The sequence below is a fragment of the Fringilla coelebs genome, assembly GCF_963513975.1.
Source record: "Fringilla coelebs genome assembly, chromosome: 2".
Lineage (NCBI taxonomy): Eukaryota > Metazoa > Chordata > Aves > Passeriformes > Fringillidae > Fringilla > Fringilla coelebs.
The window spans coordinates 31476274-31489259 of NC_140029.1; the positions used below are offsets into that span (position 1 = coordinate 31476274).

The following is a 12986-nucleotide window of genomic DNA, read 5'->3' on the forward strand; positions in this document are numbered from 1 at the left end:
CCAGCCCTCCTGCCTTTCCAGGGGCCCCAGGACTTCATGGCCCCGTTTGGCCATGAAACCTGACTGGTAGCCAAAATAAATACGCTTGAAAAATTTTACCTGGAGGCAAATGGAATAGCTCAGCCAAAGTGGGGGAATGAAGAGGCTAAGGGGGAAGTTTTCATGAAGCGGGGCAGCAGTATAGTGACCATGAAGTCATTTTGGTGCGGGATGCGGCCAGGTCACCCCCCCAGCCTTTCACGGGGCTCTACTGGTCCGTCACCCCCGGCACCCCCCGCCTACCTTGTAGGCGAAGTGTAACCAGTGTACGATCTCCCTGAGGTGACTGGCCTTCTTCCTAGCAGGGGAGCCTAGGAGGCAGCACTGAGTTTATGGCTGTGACCTAATGGAGCTCCAGGCATTTAAAGTTGGGTAATTCCTTCCCCGCTGCCAGATTTCCTCAGTGTACAAAGCTTTCCCTCCCATTCCCCTCCAAGGAGCCGAGGGAGCAGGTGCTGCGCCCTCTCACAGGAGCGCCCGGGTCCTGCTGCTGCGGGGCAGGAGGAGGTGGCCGGTGTTCGCAGAGACACCGTGGAAGCGAGGCGGCAAGCACCACGTATTGGGGCGGAGGGGCTTCAAGCGCGACCTCACCTTCTTGTGGCCACTTTCCTCCGGAGCAAAGCAGGATGGAGCAGAAATAACAACGCTCACGGGCAACACAGACATCATTTTATGTATTTATTTAATAGGCTTGGAGAGCTGCACGTGTTCTGTTGTTGTCATCACCCTGGCACCGTAACTCCTTTGGTCGACAGAGCAAAGCTCACTGTTTACTACACCTTTCAGCCTCAGGATCGCCACCTCCTTACTGCTTCGCTGCCTAGTCACCCTGACTTCTTAGTTCCCTTTGCCTTTATACAGCTGTAGCTCCTTATCAGTCTCTCCCACCCAGCTCCCAGCCCACTGCAGATAAGGCCGAGTTTATCTTCCGACCGCGCCTTCCCAGTCAGCGCACTTCGGTACCAGGGAGCCAGATTTCCAAGAAAGAAGAAAGCAAAACACGTGTGTTGCGTTTTGGGTTTTTCGGGGGATTGGTGGGTTTGGGGTTTTTTGTTGTTGTTGTTGTTGCTGTTTACTTTTCTAAAAAAAAAACACGCTTTAATATCCCATTACTTATATGAGCGAATCTTCCAGCACACTTACAAAAGAAGGAAAGAGACGGCGAACCGCAGCTGCTGCAGCACAGCCCGGTTCTCTGCGAGCCCGCCAGGGCTGCGCAGCCCCCGCAGCGCGACTTACCTGACGCCATCGCTCCGGGGCCCGGCCCCGCCGCTCCCGACCACCACACCCCCGCCGGGGCCGGCCTCGGCCTCACGCCCAACCCCGAGCAGGAATCCCCCACAGAGCAGCGGCGGGCGCTGCCACCGTCCGCTCTGCAGCCGCCAGAGCCGCCTATGCGAGGGGAAGCTGCCTTGGAAGCAGGGGGCGTGCCCTGCCTGTCCTCTCGGGGCCAAGCCCTGCCCCTCGCAAGGGCGGCGGGAGAGGGAACAGCAGCGCCTCAGCCGGCGGGTGCTGCCGGAGGCGGGGACACCTCGGGACGGAGCTGCGGCGGCGCGGAGGGCGGGACCCCCAAATCCGCGGCTCCCACCCGCAGGTGCGACCTACGCACGCACGTACGTATGTACGTACGTACGTACCCAGCACGAGGCGCACGCGCGCCAGCGGGGCGCGGGCCCGCGGCCAGTCAGCGCGTCGGGGGTAGTTCCGCGGGTGCGCGCGCGGCCTCCCGCAGGGGCGCGCCCCCGCTTTGCCGGCCAATCAGCGCGTCGGGGGGAGTTCCACGCGCCCGCGGTCCGCCCCGCGCTGACTCTCGCGATAGCGGCGGAGGGGCGCGGCCGGCGCGCGAGGAAGCGGAGGGTGAGCGGTGGGTGTCGGGTCCGGGTCGGGGTTGCGGCCGCGGGCGGTGACACCACCTGCACCGAGCCCAGGGCAGGGCGGGCGGCGCGGCGCCCCGCCCCTGGAGAGTCCGTCCTGAGCCGGGTGCGTGCATTGTCTGTGGCGTTGCGTGTAGCGAGCCCGCGGAGGAAGGCGCGCGGCGCCTGCGCAGTGCCCCCGCCGTGTGCCGCCCCGCTCGTCCGGGACCCCGGCGCCGCTTCCCGGCCGAGCGGAGGAACCGCGTCCTCGCCGGTGGCGCCGGGGCTCCCGGCTGTGAGGAAAAGGCTCTTGACACGCAGGGTTCCGCGAGTTGGGAGCCGGGATAGTGCTGGGCACCTCGGATGGCAGTGGGGACTGGGGGGGTTTGGTCCTGTTTTCCCTCCTGATTGCTTGGAGAACCAGCCTCCCTTTGCCCCAGCTGAGCAGGGGCTCTCCGTCGCCTGGAGACCTGCTGGCCTCTGATCTTCGCCGGCAAGGTTCACATTCCTTCTGGGAACATAAGAAAGGGTGGGGGGCAAGCAGACTTCGTGGTTAGCAGCTTTGGGAAGAGGGAGGCAGAGCGAGGCCGCGGGCCAGAGCGAGTGTGGCGGTGACACGCGTGGCAGCGGGCCGGGCGCTGCTGGTGCTGCGGTGCGCCCGGACTGCTGCTGTCATCTGCGTGCTTCTCCCCTCCTTGTTTAAAATGTTCCTCTTGCTTGTGTACGCAAGGTGTTCGCAGAGCCAGTGACGCTGCCAGTTCGCCTGCTTTGAAATACAGCCAAGAGTAGCCTGGAACGCAAACTCGGCAGCTCAGATCCGTGGTCAGCAGGTTGAGAGTCTGAGTACGGTGACTGTGCACTGTCACTGTTTCAGGACTGTCAGTCACTACACTGATAATTTTCTGCAGTGTCAGTTTATTGGGGAGAACAGTCGTTTGTGTTGTCACAACTCTTCATGAACTCTGGTTAGCGTTCTGTCTTTTGATGTGTTTGCGCAGGGAGAACTTTACAGAAAATTATTTTGGCTGTGTTTCTTCACACAGCAATTAGTAGTGGCTTTTAAATCCTCTTGCTGGCTGCCATAGGTTGCTGTTTGCAACAACAATTTTCTGGAACTAATTAAAGCAGTGTCTTGTCCTAGAGCATTTGCTGTTGAGCACCTTGTCTTTCTTGTAGCTGAGGAGAGGAGTGTTAATTCAGATCTATGTATGTTAATGTGCCTGAGGGGCTTAATTGCATTTAAACTACTTGCACAAACTTACATACTGAGCATTGCTTAGACTTGTTCCTCTTCCCATCCTTTACCTCTTCCCAGCAGCTTGGAGCTTTCCAACTGAATCTTCTTGTTTCAGAATATTTGTTAAAGTAGGTACGTCTGGCTCAGGATGAGCATCATTTTGGAACTGCTGAATTTTTTTTCTGTATATTAACAAGCAGTTTTAGGTTCCTGTGCACTTTCAGTAGCTGCCTTTGGGGCTGAAATAATAGGACTTGATTTGTATCTTTTCCATCTGTGTTCATTATGAAAGTATTCTTCACAGTGGGTTGCAGTAAAGAAAAGAACTACCTGCTAACTACTCCTGTCTTCAAATAGCAGAGAACTTTGTTTTTGTATGGTGTGAACTGCAAGCAAAGAGAGATCAGAGTTTTAATTGTCTGTGTGAATGTTAATTCCTTGTATCATTGTTTCCACAGCTCTGAAGAGACCACTTTCCAGCTAAAGATGGCTGCTGATACCTCTGTTGATATCCTTCAAAAAGTTCTGGAGAATGAAATACTTCAGTCAGCCAAGGTTGTGGAAGAACATCTGGATGCTGAAATACAGAAGCTGGACCAGATGGATGAAGATGAATTGGAACATCTTAAACAGAGGAGGCTGGAGGCCCTAAAAAAGAGCCAGCAGCAGAAACAAGTAATTTCTGTAGTACAGACTCTTGATGTGTAGAGTGTAACAGACTTTTTGAAAATTGTATATGTGAACTAAGTGGTCTAGGGTTGTTTGGTTGCTTTTGTGGATTTTTCCCTCTCTCTCTCCTTTTTGTGTGTATTAATTTTAAATTGTCTAGGAAAGTAAGTGTCTGTCCACGTGTGCATGCTTTGTGTTTTTTATCAGGAGGAGAGAAGCACCTCTGTGATTGTTACAGTAAGGATAGGATAAGGAGTTTCATACAGAGATTTGAGTGTGTCCCTGTTCACTGAACATTGCTATCTGGAAGCATAGGTCCTGTAGGCAACCAAAGCATAAGGCTTTAGGCTTCTTCTGAAGTGTCTTCCTTCTGAAGCTTCTGGATTTCTAGTTACAGCATGTGATATGTGCCCTCCTGTTTAGTTATTTTGTAGAAGGGTGAAATGGGATTTCTCCTTGTTCCTGGGCTGGAAGCATTTGTCACACTCCTTCTGAGCCAATGAAATTGGCTTTGTATGACTGCTCATTTCCTCTTACAGGAAGGAAGCTGTAGGTTTCTCAGCTTATTCCATCTGTGCTAACCTAAACAAGAAATTGATTGTGGGGGGAGAAGTGGCTTGGCTGAAAGGAGATACCTGGCTGTGATGGAGTTTTTAAAAGCTGATGCCAGACTTTGAAATGGAATGCAGTGAAATGTCGTGGCATGGCTGGGATGCTGGAGGACAGGCAGCACCAGCAGCTTTGGTGCTGTAAACACAGAAGAAGAGAAACACTATTCACTTGTCTTCAGAAGTTCAGTTTATATTTGAGTCTAGTGTCTTCCTTTTTCAGAAGTCATAACACTTAGATGTCCTTGGATATGAACATGTGATAGGTCTCATGCAAAAACTTCATGGCACTGTTTTCACAGGCTTTCAAATACCAATGGGGTGTAGGATACTGCTCAGTAAAAGGAATGTGCTTCACACTATCCCAGAATAAATCTGTGGACAGGGGAATTAATGCATAATCACTGTTGAGGGATAAGTGAGTTCTTGATTTGCATCATGATGACTTCTTCATATGCTCATACTTCAATGAATTTTTAATGTATACAATATTCAGGAGAGTCTTTGTTCTATCCTAATTTAGCTTACAGGGTATCTTTTGTTTGCTTGTAAACATTTTTTTTTCTTTCACCTTTCTAAGACAAAACTGCAAGATTAAGAACAGTGATTTATCTAAATTTTTTCCCTATTGGAAAATTAAGGTTTTTGTCAAATTTTGTAATACTGCACTACTTCTAATCATGTAGATTAGTCTGTACTTGTTTAAATACACTGCAATTACCTTTTAGTGAAGTAGAGGCTGTGGGTTTTTTCCTTTAAGTGTGTTTGTTGAAAATGTGGAAGATTAGCTCTTTGGAAACTGTGTTTGCACACTTAATCAGATAGTTTTTGAAGTTACCTCTAAATTTTAGCTTGTGACATTCTGTTTCTCCATTGATGTTATGACTGATGGTGCACATGTGTTTTCTGCATGATTTTCTGTGAGCCTGGTTCATGTTAAGATCCCTTCAGTGTATATTTGATAGGTAAACATAATTTATTGCAGATGAATTAGTAGGCTTTTTCTCTCACTGATTTTTCTCATAGAGTAAAAAATTAAAAGAAATTTATTTAATTAATGTAATTACTTGACTAAGTTTAGATGAGTTCTTTGAGTGTACATAAGAAATTTCAAATGCCAAGAGTTTTTGTTGTATTCTTTGAACTACTCTTTTCTTCCTGAAAGGCTGCATTGCAGAATTTTATGTAGCTCTGTACAAGATTTGTATTTCCAAATAAGTAAGGTGGCCTTATCTGTGTATTTTTAAAATATAACTTAAGGGGAGGAAGTAATTTGTTTCTCCACTACTGTATGAAATGGGTTTTCACTGCAGGCCCCCTCTTCCATTTTCTAAAAGCTGTAGAGTTTGCACAACAGATAAGACTAACAACCTCCATGCTATTTGCTTTTATGTTTTTCAAGGAGTGGCTTTCAAAAGGACATGGAGAATACAGAGAAATCCCAAGCGAGAGAGACTTTTTCCAAGAAGTCAAAGAAAGTAAAAATGTGGTTTGCCATTTCTATAGAGATACAACGTTCAGGTATAGTAACTAAGCTGTGCTGAAGAAACTTCTTTTTAAAGGTGTCTACAAAAACAGATGTGTTTTTTGTTCTTTCAAATCCCACTCATGAACAGGCATTTTTAGAAGTATTCACATAGCTTCATTATAAATCTCAGTCACTTTTCAAGACATTTGATTTTTTTAAATGTATTTTTCCACTACATTTAATCTGAACATGATTGACAACAATTAATATTCTGCTACATAGTTGATTAGAACATAGATGTATAACCTCTTTGGCAATATTTGAGAGACTGCTGTGTTTCATTATTGATTTAGTTTGAGGCAGTTAGGTCTGTAAATGTGTACCATACAAGAGGAGCCTTTCAAAAAGATGCTTTGGTTAGTCCACATAGAGAAATCAGGGTTGTTCTGGCAAACAGGAAAAAAAAACCCACCAAAATCTTGTCTAGGCATCTTGAGAATTTAACCTTTTACTTTGAAAGGATCAGTTGCAGCTGCTTTCCCTTTGTGCCTGTGCCTTTGTGATTCTGTCACTTTTTTTAGAGTGTGAGACACATAGATCTGAGAATATTTGATGACTCAGAATAGGAACCCAAACTAAGATGTCCCACTTCTTTGGAAGAATTTTGGAAGTTCTGGGTTGTAGGCTGTTCCTCAATGTGTTCTGTTAAAATTTAGTAGCAAAGTAGAGTAGTTGATCGAAGGAGAAGCCAGTTGTCCTGGTTTTGGTTGTTTGGAGTTTTTTTTCCCCCAAAGGTGTTATGTTCTCCCTAGCTTATTGAATATAAACTGAAACAGCCTCCATGTGAGAAATTGAAAGAGGTCAAGGCTGGGTTTCGCAGTGAGGCATCGGTGTCCTACATTTCCTAAGTGTTTAAAGTAGTTGTATTTGGCTAGCTTTTACTCAAGAGGGTGAAAGGCTGTCCCTGCAAATGAAGTAGCTTAGGACAGGTTTGGGTTTTTGTTTCTTGAATCAGCAAAGTCGGGAGAAGGAACTTCTGAGAAGGTGCTTTGTAAAGTGTGTCATGCTGACAAACAGGTTGAAGCTCATGTGTTGGGTTTGCCAACCACCTTATCAAGTTGCTTTCATCTTTGCCTAGTCCAGCTTTTTTTGATCTGTTCAGCTCTCAGTTTTAAGAACAGTTACATCACAGAGTTCATGCAGCTAAGCCAAACCACTTAGAGAAGGCAATCCAGAAAGCTGAGGTTGCAGGTGATGAGTCCATGAATCTCTGTGATCTGACAAGTATTTTGAGCAGTTCACATCACTGTCCCATGGCTGAGAAACAGTAGTTGTATGCTCACTCCTATTCCATGGCAACAGAGAAGCCAAGTATTTTTGCCTTTAGCACTACTGTGCAAAGTAGTCCGTGCAAATCACTTTTTTTTCACTTACACTGAGTTACTGCATCTCATCTGTGAAGGTAGTGACTGCAAAAATCCAGAACACTCTTAACACATTGAGAGTACTTCTCTGAAGAAATCTTCTATAGAAAAATTTTTCCAGTTGGCAGGCAGTGAAGCTTGAGATGGAAGAATAGAAAGAAATGTCATCACTAAGTGCAGGCCTCCAGAAATGAGAGCGAGGCTTCCAGGTGTACGGAGGGTAATTAGGAAGAAATTAGAGAAAGGGATGGTATAATTATACAGTAGAGGTGCTCCAAGCTGTTCCACTATTAGTCATTAGATCCAGCTACCTCTGAAACATAGTTTCTCTTGAAACTAAATTCTCTATTACAGAGGTAAGGTCTAAGTATTAACATGATAGAACTAGTTCTTTACTGCTCCTTTTGAACTTCCTCTCAAATGCATATTTGTCAGCTTATTCATTCTAACACTCTATGTATTTTGGGTTAATTTTTCCACAGGTGCCAAATAATGGACAAACATTTGACTGTATTGGCAAAAAAGCACATTGAGACAAAATTCTTGAAATTAAATGCTGAAAAATCTCCTTTCTTGTGTGAGAGACTGCGCATCAAAGTAATTCCCACTCTAGCACTAATAAAAGATGGGAAAACACAAGACTACGTCGTGGGCTTTACTGACCTCGGCAACACTGATGACTTCACTACAGAAACCTTAGAATGGAGATTAGGCTGTGCAGACGTAATTAATTACAGGTAATTAAGTGTTTTGTGATTCTTTTATTTTCAGATTAAATAAAAAGAGAATGCGCTTTCAGACAGGGGAATCTGAAAGGTTGTAACTTTATTGTGTTGTATGCTAAAAAAAAATGTAAGAGTTTAATCTAGTTACTTAATCTGTGTGCTTCATCAAGGGAAAGAAGATAATCTCTTTGGCAAAGTATTGAGACGTTGTTGTAATGAGTGTTGAGGTGTCCTTTTTGTAGAGTAATAAAAATAAACCTAGTTCTTGTCATGAGGTGTATGGAGTAGCTGTGATGCTCTGATATGTCTTCAGTGTCATGCATGTAATGTAATCCTGTAGCATCTATAGATGCTTCATGTCACAGTTGCAATGCAGTGAAGTCTGAGCATTTTTCATCCACATCAGAGAAAACTCAGCAAGTCATCCTTAAACTGCATCTAAGTCAGTATTACATACATGAATATACTTTTTCCTTCAACAAACTGTACTGAAAGTGGAAAATAATTCGAATAAGTGTAAATAAACTGAGTAACAGTACAATATAATCATCATAACTATCTTGTTAAAGACTGCAGAACAAAAGGCAGTAGAACATATCTGTCACCACAATAACCTAAATTTACTGGAGAATTATTTACCAAAATTCTGCTTTCCTTTTTAATGTGGTTCAAATACCATCTCTCGTTTTAGGTTAATTTTAATCTATTGTTTTGAATGTATTTATTGCACTTTAAATTTGAAAATTCATTACCTGAACTTATTTAAATGTCTAATGAGGTTAAATTTTAGCAAGAAGTATTGTATCTTAAAGCCAAAGAAACTACTACACAAATTTGGCTTAGTAGCTGTTGAACTTTGGATGAAATGACTGAAACTTACAATTTTAAAACAACTGGTATTTCCCAGTTCAGTAAAAAGCAAATATGCAGAGACAGCTTGGATGCATATTCTAGACAGCAACAGCCTTATACAGGAAAAATCCTTCACTGGAGTTGTATCAAGCACCACTAAATTTGCTAAACTTGGATACATTGGCTTTGGCATCCTTTTACTTCTACTTGACTCTACTAGTACTGTGTATTTGTTCTTAGCTCCTTGTGGAGTGGGGCAATTTTGTTCTTTGTTCCTTTTGGCAGACCCTGGCTTTGCAATGCGAGCCACATTTCCAAACTGTTCTGAAACAGTTCCCACTTCCCACTCTCTGGAGTTCCTGAAAAGGGCATAGGTCTCCTCAGAGCTTAGAAATAGTTATTTTCCTCCAACCTGTGGGATAGCAGATGGTAAAAGGGTATACTTTATTTAGGGGGAAAACTGTTCAGGTCAGATTATTTGCCCAAAATCAGGATTCAAGTGGTATGTTAACATATGTGATTAAATTGCAATCTGTGAACTGTATATTTAGGATTAATATCAGCAAAAGAGTATTAATATTTTGTAAAGAACTACAAACTTCTAAACACCCCTTTATAGCTAATTCCAGAAGGTTGTAACTGTTGTAATTGCTCACTCACTCACTCACTTGGATGCAAACCCCTCCAGGTCATGTGAGCAAAAGCAGGGCACACCCTTTTCTGAGCCCCAGAGGGGATTCCCCTCCTTGCACAATCCTGCTGGAAGAGAAGCAGGTGCTCCAGCTTTATGTGAAAACCTGCTGCTTCCAACAGGGAGCCCAGGCCCATTCCCATGGATGCACATGCTTCTGAGAGAGCCCCTGCAGGATCATGGGGACACTCTGAGGTGTGAGCTCCTGCGGGGAAGAGATTGCAGAGATAGCACAAAGTGGCTTCTAGCAAACCCCAGTTCTGACTCCAAAGTCCCTGTTAGCAACACTTTAGCTTCCTTTGTGCTGGTGGTTCCTCAGCTGTTTTGAAAAGTCTCTCTGTAATTTCCTAGTTACAGTTTAATCTGACAGATTGTTGTCTTTAGCATGATCAGTTTGCAGGAAAAGCCTTTTCATTTTACAGCTCCACATACAGGTGCTGTTTACTTTCACACTCCTGTCAACTCCAGTTATGCAAGCCATTTTGACCATAGCAGGATGTGCTATGCTAGCAACACCACAGTGCTGCTTGGGGTGGCTGTAGCAAGTAGGCATTGTGATCCCTTGGAATGTGTGTTTCTGGAGAAACAGTTCATTAGACATGATGCTTACTGTCTGTATGAATATGGTTTTAATCAACTTGTCTTACCCTTTTTCTGTAGTGGAAACTTGATGGATCCACCTTTTCAAAGTCAAAAGAAATATGGAACAAGCTTTACAAAGCTGGACAAGAAGACCATCAGAGGAAAGATATATGATTCAGATTCTGATGATGACTAGAAGAGCCGCTAAATATATTTGTAAATCATCTTTTGTTTATGCGTGGTACATTTCTAAGAATGTTTTTTATAAAGCTTACTGCTTTTCATTACATCTGCACATAATTCTCATTTTTCTATACAGTTTTATACAACTGAGTCACAGCAGGAAAAAGCTTACGTATTTTTTTTCCTCTTTTGGAAGTCATTTGTAATTTGAAAATCTTAGTCCTTCTAACTAAATGACATGGCAAATTATGAACTTAAGCCCTTTGTCTTAAGTATAAGTTTATGAAATGTTTTGAAGTAACTTAGAAACAGCTGTATGAAGTCAGACCAAAGGTCCCTCTGGCCCAGGGTCCGGTCTCAGTGGCTAAAAGGAGATGCACAAGGAAGAAGGAAAACAGGGTGACCAGAGAGCAATGCTTCCCCACAGTCTACTTTAAGCAATCTGTGGCTTGGGGAACACTGTATCTGAGAGCATTTGCTGCTTAAAATAATAGAAGAAAAATCTCTTTAAATCCTCATAGTATCCAGGGATCCACATCAAGTGGCAAGGAGGTCACAGTTTAACTGTGGTGTGTGAGGAACTGCTTCCTATTGTTTTCATTGATTCTAACAAGGTTTTTTTTTTTCTGTTTTTCATTATTAAGGGAGGTAACATTCACTTCTAAAAAAAGATTGTTCTTTATAAGTTCCTCTTCCAGTTGTCTTTTTATATTTGTTATTACTTATATTATCAGTAAAGCACCACAAAATTATTAGTAAAGAAATTGTGCATTTTAACAAATAATTGCTTTTCTTATGGTGCCATATCATGCCATTGAATAAATTAATTGCATTGCACTGTAAGTTGTTAAAACAGTCATAACATCTGTGAATTCTGAAATAGATGGCCAAGAGAAATGCCCTTTTACCATCTACGAATGCTGCATGACAGAGCTGATACAGCAGGCAATAGCACATAGCAACAAGCATATTGAAAACAGCCTTGTTCACAGGTTTGTGTCATTCTGTGGTTGTGAATGTGTGGATTTTATAGCAGATGCTTTGTACAAGAGAGTAGAATAGAGAAAAGTATTTGGGAGAAACCTTGATTGTTAAGTTTAGATATAGTGCCACATACTGTGTACTTTTCTTCAGTGATGGACAGAATTTTTAAGAGAGATCTTCCTTGGACACACTATAATATTCCTGGCTAGGTGAACTATTGATGAGTTTTCTTTTCATTTTCAGAAAAATTGTTTGCTTTGTGCTGAAGGACCCTTTTGAGGTGGTACTTTGAACCAAGTTTGTCCAAATAGCAGTGAAGTGGGTTTAGCCAGTCTTGCTACCTTGTAGAGAAGTGTAGTAGAGAACACTTGTGATTGGGCCAGCCCAGCAATATATCTCTTTAAGTTTAAAAAATTATATTTTATTTCTGTTCATGTACATTGAAATAAAATTATTTTAATTCTAATGTTGACTACTGTATCCTTTCAAAGAAGATCTAGGTGCTGTGGAATAATTTCTCTATTAATAAAGTCTATCAGAAAGTTTGTTTGAGCCCTTCCTAGATTTCTAACAGGTGATATACAGTTCTGTCCTAACATACAGGATCACTTTGAGAGCACAATCAGCTTAAGATGTACAGAGCTGCCTGTTGATCTAGGAGAAGCATAAAGGAGACTTGCTTCACGTTGATCCCTTTTTTAATGCACAAACTAAATGCATTAGAAAGTGCTCCTTTTTTTCCCTTGCATCCGGTTGCATGAAATTCAGGAAACCAATGTTCCAACAGTATTTTTACAAGTGTCTTAGGAGTCATCACTGAGCCCTAATTGTGTTGAATAAGCTGTGTAAATATAAAATCACCTCTAATGTAGTTGCGTGCTGTGTGGAAACGCGTGGGCTTGTCAGGATTCCAGCACGGTGCGTTGTTGGCGGTTACTCAGTTCCACGTGAATAGCCTCATTACAAACTCAGTGCAAATCCTACTTGGAGTCTGTGCTTTCATGTCACTTTAAGCTGATGATTTTTTTTTTCTAGGTTAATCTCCCTTCTTCCTTGGACCTCTTCCTTCCTCAGGCTTGTAACATGACCACACATACTCTAGTGCTGATACAAGGAGTTTGCAGGAATGTGGGGCTTGGGTAGAATCAGGCTGGGTGGCAAGGGACCCTAGAGATCATCTAGTTCCAACCCTCCTGCCAGGGACATGGGTAGCAAGGGAAGTTGAGACTGTTCATACTATAAGTTTAGATTTACTTTGAAAGTAGCAATCTCACAGATTTGCTCCTTCAAGTCTTTACTTTCATGGAAACTTCTCTGGTTTCTGCATGTTGTGTCTTGAATGAACATTAAAACTGCCACTGAACAGTCCTCTTGGTTACACCTCCATCCTGCATATTACTTTGAGATGAACAATTCAAACCCAAAAATTTCAGTTTTGCTGAAACCTAGAAGTTCTTTAAGAAATGGGAAATTGATCTAGTGTGAGTAGTGAGGAACAAATTACTCTTCTGTGGTAGAGTTTAATGATTTTGCCATGCAGGTTAAATTAATTAATTGTCCATGATATAAGGTTGGGACAGCAAGCTAGAAGTGTCACGATACAGAAAACACCAGCTCAAATAAATGTCAGCTGTACAGACTTGAAATGCAGAAAGATAACTTTGTCAACAG

At 43.3% G+C, this 12986-nt stretch overlaps 1 protein-coding gene across 4 annotated transcripts; it reads left to right on the forward strand.

Annotated features, from left to right (window-relative positions):
• The first annotated feature begins 1738 nt into the window (after positions 1–1738).
• TXNDC9 (thioredoxin domain containing 9) lies at positions 1739–11781 on the forward strand. Of its 4 annotated transcripts, none has more exons than XM_084201357.1 (5): positions 1739–1896; positions 3588–3804; positions 5809–5927; positions 7781–8035; positions 10227–11781. In XM_084201357.1, exons 2-5 carry the CDS (start codon positions 3616–3618, stop codon positions 10342–10344), a joined length of 681 nt encoding a protein of 226 aa, XP_084057483.1. In that variant the 5' UTR covers positions 1739–1896; positions 3588–3615; the 3' UTR covers positions 10345–11781. The 4 variants fall into 4 exon arrangements, with proteins under 4 accessions (XP_084057483.1, XP_084057484.1, XP_084057482.1 ...); XM_084201358.1 differs by having other exon boundaries at positions 1747–1903; XM_084201356.1 differs by having other exon boundaries at positions 1881–2019.
• The last annotated feature ends 1205 nt before the right edge of the window (positions 11782–12986 follow it).